Here is a 27,192-nt window from a genome sequence, read left to right on the forward strand (position 1 = left end):
ATATTACTCACTTTTTTCATGACAAATGTAACAGAACAAGTATATAAGTAAATTCCAAATATTGCATGGAATAGCGTGTTCTTTTTTATAATACAATGAACTCTAATTAAATTCAGGTGATATGTAGTCAAACTGCTGTGGTGCACAAAGACTAAAGCATAGAATGCAAGATCCCTGAAGCCTTAATATGAATAGCACGGTGCCTAACTAGGGGAAATTAAAAATAGCTTTTGACTGCACTCTGAAAATAACTGTTTACCTGTGAGTGATACTAAAATGGCTAATTTTTGCGGTTCTTTTATTTTTCCCTTGTGTTTAACTTTTCTATATTTTTTTTAAAATTATATATAGAATCTGAAAAGCTAGCATATATAATACTCCTTCCTGAGGCTATCGTAAAGTGAGGTCCACGGCTGATTGGCGTTTTAAATAAATAATCGCCAGACTCACGTCTTCAGGTGGGGGCATGGTAGCGTGGCAAGAGTAGTTCCCATGAGCGATGTGGGAGTGGACGGCTGCTCTTAGTGAACAGGTGCAGGATCGCCCGCACCCCTAATTGACGCTGGGAGCTGCTGATTGCCGCAACTGTGGCACGTTTCCATGTTTAAATAGGAAAGTGGAAGTGCGAGAGAGGAGAAAAAAAAGGAGGTTAAGGTGAGAAGAAGGACAGGTATGGAGCCCCATGAAGGAGCATGTGACCAGCGTTCAGGAAGGGGGCTAAACGGTCACTCCTGCCGAGCGGCCAAGTAGCAGACTGGCAGCGGTGGGAGGACAGGGCATTTATGCCAGAAGAAGCCGATGGACTGGCAGCGGTACGAGCGGAGCAGTTCTTGGTGTCTCCCAGCGGAACGCAGAGGAAGTGGTGACGGGGACAAGAACCAGGGCAAAAGATTGTTTGCGTCTGCTGGTAGACTTCTCCTTGGTCTGCAAGATCTGGAGATGGATTAGACAAGGAGGAGTCAGTTTTAAAGGGGCACAGATTTTCCTGCCTGCGTTTTAACCTCTGATTTTAATGGATATATTTATCTGAATTTTAACTTCCACCTCACTTTTTATGGATTATTTATTTAGGGAACATTTTAAAGCACTGCACTTTTTGAACAATGCTGTTTCTTTGAATAACAGCACTCAAACACTTTTCACCATCCCCTTGCTTCATGTGTGTTTTGTCCTCATCTGCCAAGCTCATCTCAATTATGTTATTAACGGTGTTGGGTTCAATAGACTCCCCTTATTGAAGAGGGAGCATGGAGCCGACCCACACCTCCACAGAGGCAAGGCACACTTTTGACAAAACACTTCCCCTGGACCTCAGTCAATATATATTAGCACTGGGTGTGCTGGTGCTTGCCAATATCAAATGCCAAAGACTTCTTGCTCTAGAGGTCCTTAGAAGGATGGGTTTTTCCTGCCACACTAGTTGGAATTTATACACAAATTTGCCGGGCCTTGCTGCTGGCTGTAAAGCTGCTCATTTGAATGATGAAATGCCAGCGTATACTATTGACGACTCATCCACAGGCTGATTCAAACTGTCAATAACGTTACAATATCCTTAGTAGGCATGAGACGATAAATTTAATCCACATACAATACATTGTGTGAAATTGCTTTCATACTACAATGCTTCCATGATACACTACACCCTCAGAACAACAGGCAAAATAATATAATAGAAAAAAAAGGTGAAAAATTGTATAAAATGTTTATTTTTATTGACTTTTTTGATTGTGAAACTGAATGTAAAATCAAACTTGTCTGTTTTACTCATCACGGACGTTTTCCTAAATACCTCTACAGTTTCACAACTTTCTCTGGCAAGAATAAAGGCGCCTGTCCTTTTTAAATTAACACATGTGGTGTACGCTTAAGAAGCATTTAACAAACATTGTACATGTGTGTGACACCTTAACTACATTTCAGAAATTAACAAAATTTCATAAAATGATCATCAATATGTACACAATGTGTACATGTTTCACAGCCCCTCCACAGTATCACAAGGCCAGAGCCCACAGATATTCTCTGTTCTAGAGATTTTCCCTTCTAGTAATTTTTTGTGTAGTTTTATTTTCCCTTTGTTCTTTGTTTTACTTCTTTCGGTTAGAAAAAATATTTTTCTTTCTTATTCTCTACAAGCTCTTACCCTTAATTAGATTTGTTAATTATTCAGTTTTTGTTTGTTTAATTAATTAGACTATTAGTTTCCTTGTTAAATAAGCATACTTTAATTATGCATTTGTGGTTTAGTGCTCTGCAGGGTTTCAGATAGTTCTGGCACTGCCATTATATTAATTTACAACAGCGTCAGGCTGAATTAGAAATCATTGAATGCTATATTTGTGGGGTTTGGGGGAGGAGGGGGTAATGGCAAATTCCTGGATTTGACAGAAATGTACCAGTTTTCCAAAAAAGCAGCAGTTAAGGCAATGCCCAAAGCAACAGCCCAGGGTTTAATAGGAATTTAGTGAATAAATGAAGTATGAGTTTTGGGCTACTTCAAAGAGTGTCTGTAAACCATTTGGTGCCACAAACCATTTAGATAGATAGATAGATAGATAGATAGATAGATAGATAGATAGATAGATAGATAGATAGATAGATAGATAGATAGATAGATAGATAGATAGATAGATAGATAGATAGATAGATAGATAGATAGATAGATAGAATTCTCTATTATCATTATGCATACACATAACGAAATTGTTTGTTTGTAGGACTCGGCTTCAAGGCAGAATACTTAAATACACAATACACTATAAATAATAAAATAAACATAATAAGTATAAAAGACAGCTGCAATAAAACATTATCAAGACCAGTGATCTGTGTGCGTGGGTCTGCAGGGGAGGAATACGAGTGTGTGTGTTTGATTACGTGGGAAAGTGCGTGTGCATGTCTACAGGAGGGCAGGTTAGGGGTAGATGTAGATGTATGTGTGTGCATCAGCAGGGGCAGATGGACTTCACAGCTTTGGGGAAAAAGCTGTCTTTCAGGCTGCTGGTACGTGTTTTTATGTTTCTGTACCACTTTCCCGAAGGCAGTGGTACAAACAGTCCATTTCCCGGATGGGTGAAATCCGCAGCTATACATTTGGCCCTCTACTTCACCCTTCCAGCATATACAGAGTCCAGGTCTAGGAGAGGACTTCCCTCGATCCCCTGTGCTGTTCTCACCACCCATGCCAAGTCCTTCCTATCCGGTGCTGTGCAGCTGCCATACCACACTGTCATACTGTGACAGAGAATGCTTTCTATAGTGGATCTGTAGAAGTTTGTGAGCAGCCGAGAGGAGAATACAGCACGTCTCATCTTCCTGAGGAAGAAGAGTCTTTGTTGGGCCTTCTTTACCAGATGAGATGTGTTCAAAGACCAGGCCAGATCCGATGTGATGTGGATACCCAAGAACTTGATATTGTCCACACACATTACAGCCTCCTCATGTATGAATATAGGAGCAGATAGATAGAACATTACCTAGGCTGTCGTCAACAAAAATGGAGAGATGTTGACCCAAACTCAGATGCTGTTGAAACAATTACAGGGATTTTCATACCTGGTGGAGAGAGGAGTATTGGAAGCATTGGGTTTATGCAGGGTAAATTTTCATGACAAAGGTTTATACAATGATTGAGAATTTATGCAGTGGCAGTGTACTGAGATGAATGAAGCTGGTCTTTATTATCAAGATACAGTATCATGCACTTTAATGTTCATTGGAAAGAGGTAACAATAAACTTTGGGGACAGCGGATATCATGTTTCAGAAAAACAGTGTTTACAAAGATGTATGTAGGCCTACAAGGCTGACTTTCTGGGACTGGAGAATGCTTATTACTTTAAACATCTGGCATTCCAGGGCCACCTTTGCATGCCATTTGTTTTCACTGTCTCCAAATCAGGAGTTGTGACGACGATTTTGGCAATAAGTCAAACCAATTTAAACCTCTTAGCATTATGTTTACCCCAGGAAAAATGAGCCAAGAAAAAATGTTATTACGTATAACAGAAATTTAAATACCAAAACGTTAACATAAATACAATTGGAAAAGCATGCCCAGTGTCCACTGCTTTACTGATGCAGATTTAGTATACATCCTGCATGGGATATGTTTTGATACTGTCACCAACACACAGTTGGATGTTGCAATCAAGACAGTAGAAACGTATATCTTTGCATTTTTTTCTTATATTTGTTCTGTTGACTTGCACATGAGGAGGTAGAATGTCAGTGCCTGATCTACATGATCGACGTTCTCCTTGTGAAAAAAACTTAGTAACTTCCACATTTCCACTGACATGAACATTGGACAGTGTTTAAGGGGCTTAATTCTTGCTTGTCTTTGCACTTGATCACAATTATTTTGCCATTTTGTCACGCAGCTACTATTGCACCACGGTGAAATTTCAAGCAAATTAGTTCACTGGACATATCACAGCAGTTCAGTTGCATAGTGCTTTATTAGGAATCAGTCTCACTTTCCAATATCTGTGTCAATGTCTGATGACCAATTCATATCATCATCACTATCACTCGAATCGAGCAATGGTTCTGTTTCAGTTCATTCTAAAACTGTGTTTATGGCTTTTTGTTTGCCATTGTGCTTTTCTTTTGGAGCCTCTGCCCCACTTATAAATATTGATGAGTTACCATAAAGTGACAGAAGGTATGATGTTATGTTATTTACTGGATGGCTATAGAATACTGTCCCAAGAATTATTTGGGCTTAACACTATTAAGTGTATCATTGCATGTCACCAATTGCATAGAACTGCATAGACAAAACTTGTATCCACTTATTTTATTTAGTTTTATGTACAAGAATAGTAAGGGGCATTAGAGGATTGTGTCGATCATAAAAGACTGCATTCCAGTTTTTGATTAATAGAACAATACATAATTAGTGGAGTTTGGCTGTAAAGCTTACATTCTTTCTTAGCCTTTGATTAAGGATGATATATGAAGAATCTGTAAAGGAAATCAATCTAGACCCGTGATTCCCAAACTCAGTCCTGGGAACCCACTGTGGCTGCAGGTTTTTGTTCGAACCAACTTCTGTTTTTAATTGGATTCCTAGCCCAATTAAGTGAGCTGTCATTTCCCAGTTTCTGTGTTTTGGAGTCAATGGAAAAATAACAAAACTAAATTTGGTAAAATTTTTATTAAAATGTACTAAGCACTTATAAGGAGATAGTTTTTTTTTAACTTTTTAATAATTTTCACACATTTGAACAGCAGAACAATCTAGATGAGAATAGGCCCTTCAGCTCAACAAAGCTTGCCAGTCCTATCCACTTAATTCCTCTATAAAAACATCAAATCTAGTTTTGAAAGTCCCTAAAGTCTTACTGTCAACTACGCTATTTGTTCTGTAATTCCAAGTGTCTGTGGTTCTCTGTGTAAAGCAAAACTTCCTAATGTTTGTGCGAAATTTACCCTTGACAAGTTTCCAACTGTGTCCCCATGTTCTTGATGAACTCATTTTAAAATAACAGTCTTGATCCTCTGGACTATTTCCCTTCATAATTTTAAACACTTCAATCATGTCACCTCTTAATCTTCTTTTGCTTAAACTGAAAAGGCTCAGCTCTTTTAATATTTCTTCATAAGTCATCCCCTGCAGTCCTAGAATGAGCCTAGTTACTTTTCTTTGGACCATTTCTAATGCTGCTTTGTTCTTTTTGTAGCCTGGAGATTAAAACTGCTCACAGTAAACAAGATGAGGCCTCACCAGTGCGTTATAAAGATTGAGCATAACCTCCTTGGACTTATACTCTACACATCGTGCTATATAACCTAATATTCTTTTTCCCTTTTTAATGTCTTCTGAACACTGTCTGGAAGTTGATAGCTTAGAGTCCACTATGACCGCTAAATCCTTCTCTTAAGGTTTACTCTCGATTTTCAGACATCCCATTGTGTATTCAGATCTAACATTTTTACTTCCTATGTGTAATACTTTACATTTACTGACATTAAATTTCAATGGGACTCCTGATGTCGTATCACAGAGAAAAACTGCATAGGCAATGTCTCACTGTTAGAAAAAGTCAAATAAGGCCAGTGTGTCCAGTAGACATCCCAGAGACCTAATTCCAAATAATAAGTGGAACATTCTAGAAAGTTGATTCAGTTCATCTGCACATAGTTCTGTTCCAGGGAGATACGTTACATCACTCATCCAAGTGACTTCCTCAGTCTCAGTTGACTGCAGGTTTCTCCAACCTTATAAACAGTACCTTTGTATAATGACCGAAACTAGCACCATTGACTAACAATGGGCCATGTCATCAATGATATGCAAATTGTCCATTGATCAATGGCCATGAGTACCATTCACAGAGAGTTCGGGAATGGCTGTAATTACAGTATTGTAAGATGGTGAAAGATGTACCCTTAAGCCCCCCCATCGGTTCAGAGATGGTCGTTCCTTTTTTCACGTAAATGGCCTCCTTGACTCCTCACTCAAACCAGCGTTCTTCCCTGTCCAGGATGTGCAGATTTTCATCACTTAAAGAGTGACCACTGTCCTGTAAGTGTAAATGGACTGTGGAGTCCTGGCCTGACGAGGTAGCTCTTCTGTGTTGTACCATCCGCTTCACCAGTGGTTGTTTGGTTTCCCCGATGTATAATTCATGGCAATCCGCTTGGCACTTAACTGCGTAAACTATATTACTTTGTCTGTGCCGGGGCACCATATCATTGATCACACGGCCCATTGTTAGTCGAATGATGCTAGTTTCGGTCATTATGCAAAGGTACTGTTTATAAGGTTGGAGAAACCTGTAGTCAACTGAGACTGAGAAAGTTATTTGGATGAGTGATGTAATGTATCTCCCTGGAAAAGAACTATGTCCAGATGAACTGAATCAACTTTCTAGAATTTCCTTACCTGGATTATTGAGCATGCATCGAGACAATAAGTGGAACAGCAGGAAAAGGCTGACATACCCTAGAGAAACCTGACCAGTTTAATTTTTCCAATTAATCAAACACACATGCCTTTGGAATTTATGAGTCCAAACTACATTTTTATTGTTACTGAGATAAAAAATGTGAATGAAAATTTCAACACACTCAATATACGTGGGGGAATCAAGCTAAAGTTAGAAAATGGGATTTATCAGAAAATGGAACGAACCTTAATAAAACTGATCATGTCATTTTTCAATGTAGTCTCCACCCTTCTCAATGCACTTGTGCCACCTACCAGGAAGTGCCCGGATTCCAGCAGAATAAAAGGTTTTGTCCTGTCCTCGCAGCCACTCATGCACTGCTTTTTTCACGTCATCATCTGTCTTGAATCGACGAGCAACCACATGTTGTTTTTAGTTGTTTTAAAAAGGCAGAAATCACACGGTGCCATATCTGGTGAATAAGGAGGATGTACAATACCTCAAACTTCAGTTTCTCCAGACAAGCCTTGGTGTTCTTAGCAGTGTGTGTTTATTGTCTTGCAGCAAAAAGACTCCTTGAGACAGCAGTCGCCGCTGCTTGGATCAAAGAGCAGGCTTCACACATTGGTCTTCAGCAAGTCATAGTAACTTGCACTATTGACTGTAGTGCTCCTCGGCATGTAGTGTTCGATGATAACTCGGGTGCACAAGTGGTCACGAGGATAAGACAAAACCTTTTATTCTGCTGGAATCCAGATACTTCCAGGCAGGTAGTGCAAGTGCATTGAGAAGGGTGGAGACCACATTGAGAAATGATATTATCAGTTTTGTTCCATTTTCTAATAAGTCCCATTTTCTAACTTTAGCTTGACTCCCCATCGTATTTGTCAAATAAAGTAAGATAACAAAAATGATTTTGTTTGCTGGAAGGTTCAATGCTCTGTGGACTTTGACAGGTCATCCAACGTATGTGACTATATTTACCCGTGCAAATGCCCTCCATATATTGACAATATGTTCTATTGTTTGGAATTTTGATACTGAGATTCTGGTTGTCACACTGCAAAGACAAAAACACCTTGAATCCTTGAATCCAGAAGTTTTTTTTTGTCACTGTATTGAATAGATTTCCAAAGTTGATCAATTAAAAGTCATTATCCTGTCAGTGGTCTTGACAGTTGTTGTGTTTCCATACTGTTTTTCACCTGCATTATTATCATTCTTTAATTTAATATTATTTATTGTATCAGTATGCTGCTGCTGAAGAATGTGAATTTCCCATTGGGATTAATAAAGTATCTATCTATCTATCTATCTATCTATCTATCTATCTATCTATCTATCTATCTATCTATCTATCTATCTATCTATCTATCTATCTATCTATCTATCTATCTATCTATAGAAACAGTTAGAACACGTTCCGTGTGACAGTGATATATATTTGAGAGTAGAGTCCCCTTATTGTGAAATTTGTGGTGGCTATTGGCCTAATTAACTGTTTTGAATAAAACATCATAGTGGCAGGTACATTTCTAATTGAATTACATTGAAATTGTATTTTAAAATGTCACAGAAAATAATTTCTATCTAACATTATTTTAAAATGCATTCTACCTTTTAACACAGAACAGTACACAATTAACGCTGGTTACTTCAACACTAGCCAAATATCTGGTACTCTCTAATTTGCCTTTAATATTTTTATCTTCAAGGTATTACAGTCACTAGGAAAAAAATGTTTATTTGACCCCATTTTCCTAACAGTAGGTCTCCATGAATTGTATGCTAACAAGGAAAGGAATCAAACAGGGCTGAAAATTGGATGCTTCAAAGCAAGAAGAAAGCGCTCATTTAGCGCAATGAAGTATGGGAGTTTTTGACAGATAATGAAAAAACACATTTGGCTAATAGGTAACTTAAATACATTTACTGCTGACTGAACACTACAAACATAAGCTGAAAAGCATCTTAAAGCTGTTGTCTGGTTGCTGTTATTAAAACAGTTTAATTACCCAACTACAGCTACAGTCAGCAAATGAGGGAATAAAATGGTGAAATGCTGACATCCAGCAGAGGAGATGTCTGAAAAGTTCTCTAGGCATCAGTAAAAGGTAATTTATTACTGCAATTTGTTTCTCCATTTTCAGTGACTATATGGGTAGCTAGGATCTGTAGTAGGAAAATCTTTGTTTCGAGAAGGAGCTTTGAAAATAACAGAGCAAATAACACAAAGCCGTAGCATCAGATGGCTTTGCAACAATTGCTTCTTCATCTGTTGTAGGCAATTCAGTCAGAACAGATGCTCACCACATAACACATAACATAACATAAAAATTCCAGTATTTTGTATAGTATTGCATTTGCATTCAACATCCTGATTGACAATGAGAATTGTTGGGCAAACTGCCAGTGCTGATGTTCTGAATTCCAGCATTTGCTTATGGAATTTGCCTTTGTTTATTAAATTATATTGTATGTCTTTGCATTGTTATTTAGTTCTTGTGTATCAAGTTCAAAGAGATAGTCACTACAGAACCTAAACCACACAGTTCCTTAAAGAAAGGTTCAAAACTGATAAGGATAGAAAATCATGCCTATTCAGTTTTTTGCCAAAGGCAAAACTGCTGTTTCATTAAATAGGCAATATAAGCTGCAGCCTAGGGCACACATTGCTGGTGGGGACACACAGACACTCTAATTTTATGTGGGATAGATGATGTGTGAAAGCAACACCCACTTTGAGAAGGAACATACAAAGAGGAAAGTACAGAGAGGAGAGGATGGAGCATAACACTAGAATTACCAGAGCCTACGAAAAAACTCGTAGATCCGTCCCACCTTAAATCGCTTCACACCTCTCCATCAGCATCTTTTGTCCTATAAATGTGTCGATAAGCAGCAAGCAGCAGGCACCACCGCACAGTTTTCTCAGCTCAAGTCTGTTTACCTGCGTGTCAGTTGCTTGGAGTTGTATAGAGTGAGATGTCAAGCAAAATCACACCTTTTATAAATACTACATCATTATTTGGAACACTTGCATTTCATGTGTGTTCCGTGTCTACAACAATCTATGTGCAGTAAACACATCGTTAAAACAGAAACGTTTTTCATGTTTTAGTAATAATTGACAAAATGTAGGCATGAAGTGTATAATGTGTGAAGCCTGACTTCCAAATATCAAATAAACACTTTCACAAAAGGTACAAATATAACAGAACAAGTGCGCTTCTATTCAAGAATATAACTGCAGAAAAAGAACCCGCGTTAGGGTGCGACATTGACACGCAATTGCTACGACCGCTTTGGTGGCGCAACTGGTAATCAAAACTTCACGGGATCGACCCCGGACAAGTCCGTTTTGAGAAGTGAGCTGCTCTTATTCTTATTATTTTAGAATAAAAACATACATTTGATTTCAGTCTGTAACAGCCGGTGTAAATGTATGATACTTTTATTCAGTTTTGTTCTCTCAGTCGCATTCACGATCCTACACCCCCCCATCCGACACTGCTGTTTTCAGATATAGACGCGCTATAGCTCTGCAGTCTATTAGTGACTTACGCTGTAGGAAGTAAGTAAATAAATCAAGGTAAATAAGTAAATATCATTTGATCTGGCTCTTATATGCAAAGTACAGCAACGGCAGCTTCCACCTTCAGCTATAGACTGTTCAGTACACAAGCGACTCTCCACGCTAGTGTTTAGATCTGGACGGTGTTTGTGCCCCGAAAAAAAGTTTAACTGCATTCTCGTACCATTGCTTGCGTACTAAAGTGTCAGCAGGCACTTTTCGTGGCATTACACGTATTTTTTGAGCATGCCTGTGTCGATCAAACACAGGAAGCTCTACAGTCTACTTGTGACTTTACGCTGTAGGAAGTAAGTAAATAAATTAAGGTAAATAACATGCAATCCAGCTTTTATGTAAGTAACATAGTGAAAAGTCAAGCCTTTTATTGGCTAACTAAAAAGATTACAATATGCAAGCTTTCGAGGCAACTCAGGCCCCTTCTTCAGGCAAGATGTAAGTAACATATAAATGTTAATGTTTTGGGCACATGCACCGTCCAGATCTAAACACTAGAGTGGAGAGTCTATAGCTGAAGGTGGAAGCTGCCGTCGCTGTACTTTGTATATAAGAGCCAGATCGAATGTAATTTACTTTTTTACCTTGATTTATTTACTTATTTCCTACAGCGTAAAGCCACAAGTATTGTAGACTGCAGAGCTATAGCGCGTCTTTATGTGAAAACAGCAGTGTCAGATGGGGAGGGGGGGGTAGGATCGTGAACGCGACTGAGAGAATAAAACAGAATAAAAACAAAAAAAAACAAAGCTAACCTTTACAAGTATCATACATTTACACTGGCTGTTACAGACTGAAATCAAATGTGTGTTTTTATTCTAAAATAGTAAGAATAAGAGCAGCTCACTTCTCAAAACGGACTCGTCCGGGGTCAAACCTGTGAAGTTTTGATTACCAGTCAACAGTTGATACAGGGGCGCCATCCGAAGCGGTCATAGCAAATGCGTGTCAATGTCACACCCTAACGCGGGTTATTTTTCTGCAGTTATATTCTTGAATAGAAGCGCACTTGTTCTGTTATATTTATACCTTTTGTGAAAGTGTTTATTTGATATTTGGAATTTAGGCTTAACACATTATACACTTCATGTCTACATTTTGTCAATTATTACTAAAACATGGAAAACGTTTCTGTTTTAACAATGTGTTTACTGTACATAGATTGTTGTAGACACGGAACACACATGAAATGCATGTGTTCCAAATAACGATATAGTATTTATAAAAGGTGTGATTTTGCTTGACTTCTCACTCTATACAACTCCAAGCAACTGACATGCAGGTAAACAGACTTGAGCTGAGAAAACTGTGTGGTGGTGGGGGATGTGATAGCAGGCTGCTTGCTGCTTATCGACACATTTACAGGACAAAAGACGGTGATGGAGAGGTGCGAAGCGATTTAAGGTGGGACGGATCTACAAGTTTTTTCTTAGGCTCTGGTAATTCTAGTGATAAGGGACAGAGTTTGTATCCTATGGCCTTGTTTATGAACCTCTGCATAATTCTGAGCATAAAAATATGTATATGCCAAAAAAACAGGAAAATGCGTATGCCAAAAAAAAAAGATTTATAAAACACGCATATTTCCACACAATTTACCATTTATAAATCATAATCATTTTGTAAATGTGCATTTGTGAACATGCCTTAAACCCCACCTGGTCCCACCCTGAAACAACTATATAAGAACCATGCTAATCAACCTCATACATATGCAATCACAATTCTGCAGACCTTCATTGGCTAGTAGAGCAGCCTCCTATATGACACATCCAGTAGTGAGAGACAGAAGTTCTCATCTCTAAATTAGAGGCATGAAAAAAAACTTTATTTGGAAGCAGAAGCGCAAGTGTCATCACTTTGAATGAGCCTAGTCACTCTTCTCTGGACCTTTTCTAGCACTGCTATGTCCTTTTTTATAGCCTGGAGATCAAAACTGCACACAGTACTCTAGATGAGGCCTCACCAGTATGTTAAAAAGATTGAGCATAACCTCCTTGGACTTGTACTCCACACATCGTGCTATATAACCTAACATTCTGTTAGCCTTCTTAATGGCTTCTGAACACTGTCTGGAAGTTGATAGCGTAGAGTCCACTACAACTCCGAAATCCTTCTCATAATGTGTACTCTCGATTTTCAGACCTCCCATTGTGTATTTAAACCTAATATTTTTACTTCCAATGTGTAATGCTTTACATTTGACATTAAACTTTATCTGCCACAAATCTCCCCAAGCCTAAATAATTATTCCTTGCATCTGTTGCTTTCTGGTTAAGGAAATCTTTCCTTACATCAGTATATTTTGCATCCTTTCCAGTTTCCATCTCTGCTCCTTATGCTTTCTAGTTTCCTTCATAAATGCAAACCCTTCTGTCATGTCAATTCTTTGTCTTTGAATGCATAAACTGAAAATACTCCTTTGGTGTTTTCTCACAGCTAATACTCAGCAGCCTTGGAATCAGTCTAAAAATCATCTCTGGACTTTCTTTGTTGCTGAGATGTCTTTTTGTAATAAGGAGACCAAAATTGCAATATTAAAATATTTCAGATTTGGCCTCACAAGTTTGTTGTACAGCTTAACCTACATGATTTGTACTCAACACCATATACTATGCAGCCAAAAATCCTTTTAGCCTTCGTCTTCCATTATGTACACAGTCAGGTTGTCCTAAGTCCTTTACTTAAAGTAGACTTTGAAACATTGGGTCCCATTATGTAATAATATTTAGTATTTTTACTTATTGTGTGTAAAATCTATAAGGATTCTATCCACTTTCTTCTCCAATAAATTAGCAAACACCCAGTTATCTGACAAATTCGCCTTTTTAGTTTCTTTGGCAAACATTAAGCTTTTTATGTATGTTTTTGTTAAGATCGTTTTTAGAAAATAAAGAGCTGCAGTCCTGGTACTGACACCAGTGGATTTCGTATTTAACAGTTGATTACACCCACAATCAGAAAACAGTCTTTGCCCCACAACTTGAAGCTTCCTGCATTTAAACAAATCATGCACCTACTCACAGATTGTGCCTTGAATTCTTGCTTCTTTTAGCTTGATCAGTAGACAAACACATGGTACATTATGAAAAGCTTTTTTGAAAATCTATATATAGTATGAGCTCCTATAATTAAATACTTCTGTTGCTTCTTCATGCCATAGTACCACATTTGTGAAACAGAATCTGCATTGTCTAAACCAATGCTATCAGTCAGTAATATACTTGAAGATAAGTGTCACACACAAGCAAATGGGAGACAAATTCAGGTCTCATCTGTTGATAATTCAACAACAAATCGAGGGTCAGTGCTGTCATTTGATTCCTCTCCTTTCCTTTTGTCTTCAGACCTGAAGATCAATGGCATGAGGAGAAGCTACATTACTTCTTGTTCCAGAAACTTGAACACACCTCTTTCTCCAGGGCCGCCTTTAAAGAACCACCACAACCACATTTAGCCAGTCTATGACTTGAATCTATCAACGAAAATTGTTTCTGTTTTTGTCATTTAACATTTTTTTCATTTTTTACAGACAATTATATGGGTATCATGATCTGGTACTCAAACACTTTATCTTTGTTCTGCTTCTTTTGTGTTACAATAAATAGATAGATATAGTGTACTTTATTTGTCCCCAAGGGGAAACTGTGCTTTTTACAGAAGAAAAAATAAATATTATTATAACAAACAACAACCCACCCTATCAAAGATACACCAGAATAACTAAAAAGAATAAACTTTGCTAAAGATAAAAAGAGCAGTCACAGTCACAGTGAGGGATTTTAAAGGCATATTTCCGTTGGCGTAAAGGAGCCCCTGTACCATTTCTTGGCACACTTCTGCTGAGTAACTGATTGGCTGAAACTTCTCAGTGTTAGTGTATCAGGGAGAGGATGTGCAGCATCTTTTGTAATGGCCAACACTTTTATTTTCCTTCTCTCTTTTGTCTTTACGTCTAGCACGCCCAAAGTGCTTCCCATAACTGAACCTGTCTTTTTACCTAATTGTACATTCTATGCGTTGCCTAGTTTTGTCATTTATAATCGTTTCCATTCATTTGCCTGTAATAGATAATACGATAGCTGATTTATAGTTACTAGAATTACTATTTTATATAATGAGATTACATTAACTACTTTTTAGTCTTGCCCAGAATGCAATGACTTTCAAACATTCATTTTAGGCTTTATATAATTGTCAGCTTCTGTGAACACTGTAAAATAAATGTTACCTGGTCTTGGTGATTTATTTATTGTCAGATTTTTTAATTGCCCTAATACTTCTCTCTGTTTCCTCAAATTTCAAAATCATTAATATTGTATCTCACTACTGGATCTTATTCATAAGTTAAATTTCCAAAAATATGTACTGAGAGCATTTGGTACTTCCTCTTTTTTGTATTTTATTTCTAAATAGATGTCATCTCTTCTTTAACTGTCCTTTTGCAGCTGAAATGCTGAAAAATTAGCTTGTTCTCTTCTGTCTTTTGCCATTTTTAATTTCCCTTTCATTAGTGCTTTTATGTACTCATAGACCCTACCGTTGGTGGTAGAATTTTTGACAAATTTGTTTTTTTTTTTTTACTTAAGGATTTCTTCTTTGGTTCCTTATTCGTTCACCTCAGAGTACTAGGGTGTTTTACCGTGTTAGCCGTTATGGATGTAGTGAGAAGCATCTTACCTGAAGAAGGGGCCTGAGTTGCCTCAAAAGCTTGCATATTGTAATCTTTCCAGTCAGCCAATAAAAGGTGTCATTTTGCTTAACTTCTTACTACATCCACCTCAAATTATTTTAAAATTTGTGGTTGCTTTTAAATTTGTGGAATGTAGCCAATCGCTTGCTTTGCGAGCAACCTAGATATTTTGGATTGTCTATCATGATGTAACTCTTTATTGTCTACTCACTAAATTATGCAGATTTTAAATATTATTGCACTCATCCATCATGACATTATGGTATCATAGCTTCATGGTTCGTTTTAGGTTAAACAACACACTAGATAGTTACTTCTGTTTTTAAAAATGACATATATATTATTGTGGCTGGTTTTTTGAAAGTCTGAAAAGGTGGTCCTTTGAGTCTAGAAGTCACCTGGCTCATGAGGTTTGCAGGATTTATCTATTAAACTTATTACCCTATTAAACTTATATGACTACTAAATCAAAGTTTTTTTTTACATATTGATCAGCTCGCAAAAACATATTCTTACATGAATTATACAAGAAAAACTGAAATTCCATTAATTGATTTTAGTTCGAGGGAACCATATCAATTAGTTAGTCAAAACCCCTAATCGTAAAACTTCCAGACATTGCGAACAAAGGGTGTGTATATTTATCACAATGTAAAGACAGAAAGATTCTGGGCAAAGGAAGCATTGTGACCTTTTCATAAATATTAACTGCATTGTCCTACCTGCTTCCACAGCCAAGACAGTGATGTTGTGCCACCCTGCTGTCTCTCGATCCAAGATCTTTCCTAAGGTGATAGCACCCGTGATGGAGTCGATATTGAATATCCGTTCTACATCAGTGCTTCGATCAATGGAGTACCTGCATAAGAAATAATAAAGAGACTGCAGTTCACATACGTTTAACATACATAAGATTTAATGGCAGTGACAAAATTACTTAATCCTGCCCAGGGTTTGGACATGGAAGCACTATATCTTCTAGAACAGTTCCAGGCAAGTTTCTTATTTTTTCAGTTCACTCTAAGAGTTAGTATAATTATTTATTTGTATTTTCATTACATCTCCCACAACACCATCTTGTTTTTCCTGAGTGCTGCTATTTTCATAGGCTCCATTGCCATTTGGGGTTGCTGGGGCATGTAGTCATGTGCACTGCGATGTCTGCCGTCATCATTTCTACAGTTTAAACACTGGCAAAACACATATCTTTCCATCCATGATTTGGATAACAAAACCTAAAGCTCTTTTCTTGTATGTATTTCTAATGTTCTTCGTCTCAAATTCTTGCTTTCCCTGTTTGGTTTTTGTTCTGGTTTTGGCTTTTCTTGGTATGGACATTTATCTGTCCCTTGACTTCAATTTATTTCCTAGTTGTGTGTGTTCACCTATTTTAAAAGTAGGCTATATTAAAAGTAAGTAGATGTGAAAATTCAGAATTGGGAAAGCACAAGAACTTTTTAGTTACAATGCATTTTAATGTGTATAAATCCTAAAGAGAAAGAACACAAGTCAATGTTCAATGTAATAACTGGTTGTTAGCCAGCTAGTATTGTGTGTGGTCCCAATGGACAGCAGGGACTGCAATGAGGAGTTGTATATGAACAGAGGATTTTTCAGATATTCTTTTGTTTTCCTGAGCTATATGTGGTATTAAAATCATCAAAGACAGAGGGTCTGTAAATTACATATCCCAGACTGCAACCACATAGGACAGTGTTTGGTTGTTATGTGGCATTATGATCTTTGTGTTCCATGGTCAGGGTCTTGCGGGAAAGGTGAAGATTTATGTGCAAAACACTGGCATAAAATTCTTTATTTGGTGATGTCTTAATAACATGAGTCTTTTGAATTCTGATTGGATATAATACCTTTCTTGTAAAGAAAGTGTGGCTTTTTATCTTTCCTAGGAAAAAATAATTACTCTTTTACTCCAATACGAGAAATGTTTCCAAAGATTCTCTCCTGAGACACGTAGAACTCTATTGTTTGTCGAAGAGAGCACAGGAGGCAGCTATAGATGTTGCCTGTGGATTTAAGTGAATGTATGAGTTTAGGGAGAATTCCTGACTCTGGAAGAAATTCAAGTAATCTTAAGTAGCCACTGAGTGGTCTTTAAAGGCTACTCTCTCTGTTATAGATCATCTTTGCTTAGAGTCAGGAGGTGGAGTAGCGCCATGTGGATTGTAGAGCCAGAGAGCGTGAAAGTTAAATGGAATGAAAAAATACATTTTACTAACCAGTGAATATGTCTTTTCATAATTGGATTATACTATCAGTAAAAAAAAGAGTGTCAGAATTTTGAATCTGCATTTAAGGTGTCAGTAATGCTGAACAAATTGCTGATTAACCAGTGCGACGAACTGTCAGAAATAGGCAAAGCTAAATTCATAGTTTATAAGTTTAACAAATTAAAAGGAAAAGCAAAAGAAATGAGTTGGCAAAAGGCAGTTTTAAGGTGAACATGTTACAGTACATTTATTCAGAAATCGTAATCCAAAAGCAGTAGAAGAAATAATCAAAGATGTGACAACAACCAAAGAAATGGCAGCACTCACAAACACTCCAAACAGCTTCAATGCATACACTGCTATGGCCTGTCGCAGTGGTCCCAATGGAGAGCCAGGGGTGAGGTCACAACAGTATTGATGTCAGGGTGGCCCTGCCTCTTGGACAACCACCCACAAACCACAATGAACATGTGCACAATTAAACAGACAGTACAAAAAATAAGCAAAACACTTCAATACCAAAAATATGAAAAATAACAATTCATAAATAACAAAAATAAAAATTAAAAACAGTTCTGGGAGAAAACCGTGGCTGAAAAACAACGCCTAGATTCTCCAAAATAACATCAAGTTGAAATTTAAAGGTCATTAAAGTCATATTCTATACCACACTACTTGGTAATTTAGTCATTTTGTCTATGGTTTCCAATAAAACAAAACAGAAACAAAATATTCACAACACACTAAAGTATTCTTAAACTATTATAGTTATGGAATGTGGGATACCCATCCCACTAGTTGCACAGGCTCCATATTTGGTTAATGCCAGATAAAGCAGATTAGATTTGTTTCCTTCCTCGTTTCTTGATTTTTTGTTCCGTGCCTTTGCTCGTTTTTGCCTTGCATTGTTTTGATTGATGAAAAACATATTTTTTGACATATCTGGATTTCTTGATATTTTTAGGTCTTAGCTGACATGGCAGAGTAAAATTTGCTGAAGGTATAGCTCAGCAATATATTTGTACTAAATAAAAGTCACGTAATAATAATAATTTATAGATTAAAATTCTGCTCGTTGACCAATGATTTGAAATAGACCTCACAATGCTTTATGCTAAGGCAGTTTGCTCTGTGTGTTTAAAATGCCTCTGATGGCACCATTAAGTGGTCACAAGATTTCTTCACAAACGTTACAAACAATCACCCAGAAAGAAGAAAGGGACTGGTTGAGGCTGAGAGAAATATAATATTTTAACAAGCATAACTGATAACAATAGCATGAATTATGAAAAATGTAATGCAGATGATAATAAGTTTTAGAAATATTTATCTGGATCTGTTTTTATTCTATAAACAACTTTTTTTATACCACTCTAGAATAAATCTGTTCAAAGCTATTTTCATGATACTTCTGATGCATCATCTCCACCTTGTTTGGTCCCATATTCTAATAATGAAAACCTATAAATTCAAAAGCCTTGAACACTGCAGTATTCTAATCATTTAGATAGTACTGGAGATACTAGCAATGACAGAATGCAAACCTGTTTATTCAGCCACTACCCATAATGAAATTCTTAGGGACAAACAAAAAGAAAAAAAAAGTGTTTGTAATATACAGCAGTAACAACAAGACACCACCTGCTTCTTGGGTCATCTCTTACGTGAATGAATGTTAAGGCAGTCGTCAACATTTAGCTCAAGTTTAGTGACTTGTTTGCTTGAGATGTAAATATTTTCTCCTATTTAGCAAGGAAAAAGTCAGGCAAAGCTGCTTTTTTGAGGTGACATCAAGAAAACAGAGTAATATGTGTTTAAAAAAATACATGGTTTCAGGTCTGATTAATTTGGAGGAAAATAAACTAAATTGTTAAGGTATGTTAAGGTAGAGGTTGTCTTGAAACACTACAGCACGTTTATGAGATACATATGGATTGTGTGGATTATGTTGATGGGACCTGCATATGGAATACGTTAAATGTTTGAGCTGACAGATGTATGGAGATAGGCATTTAGCCTGACTCTGGTCAAGCTGAACTGGAGTACAATGTATTCTGGGAGAGTTGGAACTCAAAACAGAATTTCAGAGAACTTTGCAAAATTTATGATCTTCGTGTCCCAGGATTCCAGGGAACTCACCTTGAGCTGAGTTTGGAACGAGTTCACTTCAGTGATAATGATGTTTGTAAGTTTTCCCTTTGATTTGTTTCTGCACATATTTTCAATGTGTTTTGAGAAAGCATCAGCACGCCCTTCTAACAGTTATGAAATCCCATTGCTAAATAAGTCAGTGTGTCTAGATTTTTTTGTTCTTTTTTTTTTTTGTTCTTTATTTCGCCTTATACAATTTCTTGTATTAGGAATTTGTTAGTTTTCGCATACCCCTTGGGGTCAGAGCGCAGGGTCAGCCATTGTACAGCACCCCTGGAGCAATTGTAGGTTAAGGGCCTTGCTCAAGGGCCCAGCAGAGTAGGATTTCTTTTTGGCATTGACGGGGATTCGAAACGGCAACCTTCTGGATACCAGCGCAGATCCTTAGCCTCAGAGCCACCACTCTGCCCAAATTTATGTAGTGTCTGGGGGGCCAGACGTGATTCTTAAACAAGAATACATGTCTGGTGACAACTTATTAAAAACTGTGTAGTGAACTACACCATCCACCCCCAATTTCTCCATTCCATGGGTTTTAAACTGTAGCCAGGGAAGATATGGAACAAAAGAATTTATGCTGAAAGAAAATAAAAGAGTGAAATTGCTGTTATCCACTCAAGAGCTCAGTAGCACAAGGCAACTGAAAATAAATAATTAATTTACACCTTGTAATGAACACTATGACGATGGAGACAGGCAGACACACATGTAGACCACCACAGCTACTAGGCTCCACAGAAGTGCCTTTGTCTGCTGCAATATCTTTCTGTCATTTTAATTATTGCATCATTCTGTGACATAATAACAGCAAGTAGAGTTTAGATAATCATTGTGGTCTATGGGTATATGATGTGTTAAAATGCTGTGACAGTATTTGCATTTTCAATTAGACAGTAAAGTCACATTTCTTTAGTTATTTGTTTAGATGTGCAGTAAGACGGTAATGTCATGTAGCCTACTGGTGTTGTTAGGCAGATTTGTTGATTCAGGTGTTTTGAGTATTGAAATCTACTATTTCCTGTGGTTCTTCATTGCCAGTACTCTTAACTGCAGTACTTTGACAGACTGTAACACACTGTTTATTTCAAATGCATTTTCTGCAGTTTATATTTTCATGACTATAGCTGCCAATTCTTTCAAGCTAACATTGACTCATGTGCTATTGTCATACAGCTGAACAAAGAGAGCACACATAGCACCTGTGACAAAATATTCTTCACATTTTCCATTTGTCCACTGATACCATCACATGTGTAATCTGATGTTACAGAAAAGTTTTTCACTTGCATCAAGGTTATGTTTATTTTTAAAACATGCAATGTGCTCTCTGCACACACGACACATATTTATATGTCTAATAGGGTTTTTTAGGAGATTTGTTGACTGTAGCTGGTTCATCATAAACAGAAGCTTGCACTCTGTCAGACCAGGTTAGTACGAGCACCTCTGATCTTTGCAGTTTAAAATCACCGCCTCTACTTTGAGCACCACCTTCATAAAGCATTGGATTGGTTTAGAAATGTGACAGTCAGTGAGCCTTCTAATAGTTTCCACCCAGTTTTAAGAAAATTCACTCATAGTTGTCTCCAGATGTATACAGTATATTATATGTCTGGCTTCAGCAACTGTATGTTTTATGTGCTTATTTGGGGGCAAAAAGGAAGGGGAGGCTGCTATCCCTTAAAAAAACTGACACTGTTCCGAGCGCCTCATCTCCACTCCTCGGAAGGAAATCTTATTCATAGTTTTTAATGGAGAAGACATAATCTGCAACTAAAAAAAGGAGCCACCTGGAAATGTTCACCTGTGTCTTGATGTTGTTAATGGGATTGTATGAAGATTTAGTTCACCCAGACTGTTTGTTTCTGTGTATCACTTTGTACTTGCTGTAGTTGGTTTCAATACAAATAAATATAGTTTATGAGTGAAAGCTTAAAGCAAGTCTTCCTACATCTTACCAAGCAGCCAGGCAGCTTGAGATACTCTGATGCTGGTCTTCTTCCCATTCCAAAATATTAATTTAGCAAATACTTATTCATATCTCATTATATTTAAAAATACTCCCCTATGTCTGTTCAGGAAATGAAATCAGTGGACTCACTCAAATATCACTTAAAAATACAACTTCTCACTTACATTTTAATATATTTTACCTGGTATTGTAATATCTGATTTGATTCTTCTGAAATAATAGTACTAATGTTATTGTAACTATATGGTCATTTCATCGACTCCAATTTGCTCTTCAGTTGCCTTGTCTTGTACATGTTTCTCTTCTTATAATGTACTGTAAATATGGATTTGATCTGTTTTGGGACTGGGCTGTGATGACATATGCAATAGGAAACTTAAAGTGGTTTACCATGCAGGTGAAATCTGCCAGGAGTGCCTTGCATGCATTTGGAGAACACAGGACAGGAAACAGGTAAGGGCACCATCATGGTAGTAAATCTTGTATTCTTCAGAGTCAATTGTAATTTCAGAAACAAAAAGAAGAGAGCAAAATGTGGCAAATAAAAATGTGAAGTAGCAACAACAACATAGTTTTCAGTCAAAATCTCTTTGACAGCACAGTGTTTGTAGGTGTGCTGTCATAGTGCAAAATTAGCTTTGGCTGCATCACTTCTCTGGACATTTTTTTCCTGATGCTTTGATGCCTCAGCAGAAATATCTCTGATTAACAGGTCTGTCTACGTGAAGCAAATTATTTAAGAATTCTGTTAGTTTTCCGTTGAAAATCGTGATTATCATTGTCTAATGAAAATCTTCCATAGTGTCTTGGAGGAAAAAAAAGGTGCAGAATAATTGTAGATTAAATTGTATGTAAATTCTAAAAACAATTGTAGAATAAATACCAAAAATATGCACTCGGATGAGCTCAGCATGATATCATTCGGAAGACTGATTAACCAGACTGTAGGAATATGATACCTAGAGGCATATTTGAAAACTTCACCATATTCCTGTGCTATTGACCAATTGTGGGAATTTTTGAGTCCTCCCTCATTTGTTATGTTATACCATGCTACTAGTGGTCACATGACACTACATTTATAAGGTTTGTCTGACAATCTACCAATAGCCAAATGTTTAAGTTGAGGGAAGCAGAGATACCAGAGACTGCTTGGCAGAGGTCTAGCTTGGTGTTCCAGATTCACATGGGGCCAAATAGGGAAGAACGGAGGTGGCCACAGAATGTGGTGTTAAGCAGCCCTGTATCTAGAAACTCTGACAGAATTACAACTTGGTGTTAGAAGAATAATTATTGGCTCAAGTGGCAGGAGAAGAGAGAGGCTAGATTGAAGAGAGAAAGGGTATAGGAGGTAAGAGTTATAAGGGACATTTTTTGTTTTATCTTATGCATTATTTTTTACATACTTTTTTATATAATTAAGAATTTCTTACTTACTGTATCCAAGATGGAGATGACGAGATTACATTATCAGTTTTTAGCTCTTTCATTAACTATATTATCTATATAAAGCAGATACTATCAATATAAGGTATAGAGTGTGACATGGACTATACCATTTGTTTTGACTGGTCTAAATTATGATGTAATAGGAGTATACAACTGTGTTATACAAATTACCCTCTTGCTCAAGCATGTCCATATTTGTTGGCATTTGTACTAGTGAACTCAAGACTATTCATTTGCCAGAGCTCCCTCAGATATCTGGAATAATGGTTGTCCATTGAAACCATTACAGGAGTGATCTTGGTTGTGATTTAAAATTATGTAGCAGAGTCATAAGGAATACACACCTGGAACTAAAGTTTACTTACTTTTTTATTTTGTACTTTATGTTCCCCATTTGGGCAGGACGGTGGCACAGTGGTAGCACTGCTGCCTCGCAGTTAGGAGACCTGGGTTCTCTTCCCGTGTCCTCCCTGCGTGGAGTCTGCATGTTCTCCCCGTGTTTGCGTGGGTTTCCTCCCACAGTCCAAACACATGCAGGTTAGGCGCATTGGCAATCCTAAATTGTCCCTTGTGTGTGCCCTGTGCTGGGCTGGCGTCCTGCCCGGGGTTTGTTTCCTGCCGTGCGCCCTGTGTTGGCTGGGATTGGCTCCAGCAGACCCCCGTGACCCTGTAGTTAACATATAGCGGGTTGGATGATGGATGTTCCCCCTTTTATTTTATTTCTCCCTGATATTCATTTGTATGTCATGTCTATTTTAACATATTATAGTAGTTATTCACAGTTTGTGCTTACTTTGTGTCACACACATGTGCATAGGGTGTGGTGTGCCTCATGGGTCTGGGTTTGAATAAAAACACAGGGTAGGTTTTGGATATGACACTGCCACACGCAATTTCAGGTAGCTTTTGAATGGAGAGGAAATCACCACAACAGTACTGGTGTCGCATGCTGTCAGAACACTGTCAACTCCACCCCTTCTGCCTACTCAGATTCATAAACCCCTCTCCAAAGGAAGTCTCTTTTTCACTCAGGCCTTAACTTCCAACTGTCATCTACTGGCTTCAAGAAACCATCATGTCATCTACTCTGATCTATTCTCAATACACTGATATTGCTTTGCATTCAAGCAACACAGAAAATAAATGGGGTAAACTGTGGTATCCCAAACCTATGTCTGTCTTGCATCTTTTGTTTAACATGCGGGAGTTCCCTTTTTGACCATTTCATCATATATTAAATGTCTTCCATTGAATGTTTCTGGTTTAAAATATATTCTTGTTTTGCATTGCGCAAAACGTTTAATTAATTGATTGATAGATCAACCACCTGGATCTACAGCCTGAATTATTGGTCAGCCAGTTTCTTAAAATTAAATTAAGAGAATGTTTGGCTTCTCAATGTCTTGATTATTGCTATATAACAAACTATAGGTGAATCCAAGTGTTACTGATTATGATGAACTTGAGGAAACCTGAAGTCATGCCAGTCAGGGTTTCTTAACCTATGAGTCGGGTTGCCCCCAGTGGATCGTGAGTCACTATAGTATTTAATGTGAATTTTTCATGTATGGCTTTTGAAGTGGGTTGCGTTGGGCTGATTAAGCAATTGACTTTACTCTGATGATCTTCCGCAATCCAAACCCCAAAACTGGCAGCGATTTCAGAGGTTGCTCTGACGATCTTCAGACAAACTTCAAGGGGAAGCTCTAACGATCAGTGGTGATTCTCTAAGGGGGACTGACCCACCCAAACTTTGAACTGGCAATCAGGAGTGATTCTACTAGGGTGAAACTCTGATTAATTGGCAGTGATTCTTCAAGGGGGAAGATCTCTAACCCTTCCATTCTAATGATCGTCTATGAATCTCCAAGGGGAAACCACCCCAGTGTAATGATGATTATGAAGCAATGAGTCTTGAAACAGAACTAAGAATGGGAACGATTAGGTCGCAACAAAAAAAGTTTAAGAAACCCTGATGTACATAATCAAACTCTGTTCTTAGCTGGAGTTCACAAGTCTTATGCTCTGGCAGCAGACTTCTCACTTGATGGAACCAAAATGCTTAAGTTATATTATTTTCATATAAAGAGGCAGGACACATGTTAAAGGATAGCTGGGCATGAATTTCACATTGTGTGTCTCTTCATTAAAGCCAATGACTCATGTATTGCTATTGGTGCACATTATTACTCTGCAGGGACTCAATCTGTTGACAGCAGGCAGTGCTTCACTGTACAGACAATGACATTACCTACTGTTCTCGGTTGTGTCAAGAAAACAGTAATCACTGTTGATTTTGTCCTCAGTGGTTTCAGTCTTTCCCACAGTACAAACTGAAAACGTCCAAACGTATTTCGTAAAACACATATCCAAGTGACAAATCTCACTATAGTGTGATGGAAGAGACTACAAATGCAAGCCTGCAGGTTTCTGCAAAGGTCATTTTTCATTGTCCTTGTAAGAGCGCTATACAGAGCACCACATTGTGTGTCTGGCATGAAATCACCTGACACTTGCAGTGAATTATTAGTGTGTAAAGCCAGCGAGAGAACTCTCAGCTGACAAATATCTATCCACTTTAATTGTGAAAAACGATCATGAGTCCATTCAATAAAGCCCTCAACCAAGAGAAAAGAGGGTTTGTAAAATGAGCACTATCATCAAAACATAACAAGCTTCAAAAACTTAAAATTTACAACAGCTTTCTAAATTTTTTAGGAAGTATAAAACTTAATAATCCTCTTTGTATTTGAGCAGCAAAAACTGTAAATTAACTACACTGGTTCCATGCTTATTCTTTAGAGGTGTCTGGGAAGCCACAGCTTGCCCAGTTGTCATTGTGTACAAAACAGAGAGCATCCCCAGACCTGTATTCATATTCAGAAACTTTTTCCATCCATCCATCCATTTTCCAACCCGCTGAATCTGAACACAGGGTCACGGGGGTCTGCTGGAGCCAATCCCAGCCAACACAGGGCACAAGGCAGGAACCAGGACACACACAAACACACCCACACACCAAGCACACACTAGGGCCAATTTAGAATCACCAATCCACCTAACCTGCATGGCTTTGGACTGTGGGAGGAAACCCATGCAGACACGGGGAGAACATGCAAACTCCACGCAGGGAGGACCCGGGAAGCGAACCCAGGTCCCCAGATCTCCCAACTGCGAGGCAGCAGCGCTACCCACTGCGCCACCGTGCCGCCCAGAAACTTTTTCCCTAGACTAATTTAAAGTTGTCAATTATCATGTCGTTGATTTAAAAATTTTTAGAACATTTGGAAGAAATCCATACAGACTTGGGAGGAAAGGAACATGCAAACCACATACAGTGACTGGGCCCAGATGTAAACCCAGACTGTTGGATCTTTGAGGTAGTAGCAGACCCAAGTTTTTACCTCATTACATCTCTTAAATTTGGAACACGTGGCTTCCCTTCAACAGTTTAAATAGCAGAGCAGGTCTTGTAACAAACTAGTCAATTAACTACATTTATTTTAACAGTTATCTTCATAATAGTGAAAAGTATTTTGAAGTGTATTAAAAGTGATTCAGGTCAACGGAGATAAAAGACCTAGAAACACATACAAAACGCTATATCGCTAATCATTAAATCTCAAAGCCTCAGCTTTTTCAGTGAAATGGAAATTAATTTTATTCAAAATCATTTAGAAAATGCAAAGATAACCAGATATTAAAATCATCTTAACAGAATAAGTAAACAGAAGGAAAGTGACCTTCAAGAAAGCGTTTCAAAGGAAGGAAAAAAGATCTGCTTTTATGTTTATAAGTCAGTCTTAAATATCATGTTTTGTGCAATAGTTACATTTGTAAAGGTGAAACAATTGGCTTTGAGGGAACACTGTTTAAAAATAAAGCAATTATAGGGTTCCCTGCATGGATTTTGCACGTTCTGCTCATGTCCATGTGGGTTTCCCCTTGGGGCTCGAGTTTCTTCCTACAGTTCAAAAACATGCAGGTTAGGTGATTGCTATTGCTAAATGGGCCCTAGTGAGTGTTTGTTTGTGTGCTTTTGCCCAGCGATGAACTGGCACCCTGTCTAGGGACTGCTCTTGCCTTGTACCTGGTGATTGCTGGGTTAGGCTCCAGCTGCCCAATGCATCGTCTCTTGGATAAGCAGGTTAGAAAAAATAATAGTGGGATGGATGGATTGAATTCTGCTTTAGGCAGGGTTTTGCCCCTGGC

At 37.8% G+C, this 27,192-nt stretch overlaps 1 protein-coding gene across 1 annotated transcript in view; it reads right to left on the reverse strand.

Annotated features, from left to right (window-relative positions):
- Nucleotides 1-27,192, reverse strand: part of LOC114659307 (cadherin-22-like) — a 785,264-nt gene that overhangs the window by 291,387 nt on the left and 466,685 nt on the right. The window contains exon 7 of the mRNA XM_051932845.1: nt 15,903-16,039. Within this exon, the coding sequence (XP_051788805.1) occupies nt 15,903-16,039 (137 nt within the window). The remainder of the gene's footprint in view (nt 1-15,902; nt 16,040-27,192) is intronic.

This window comes from Erpetoichthys calabaricus, chromosome 10 (genome assembly GCF_900747795.2).
Source record: "Erpetoichthys calabaricus chromosome 10, fErpCal1.3, whole genome shotgun sequence".
NCBI lineage: Eukaryota > Metazoa > Chordata > Cladistia > Polypteriformes > Polypteridae > Erpetoichthys > Erpetoichthys calabaricus.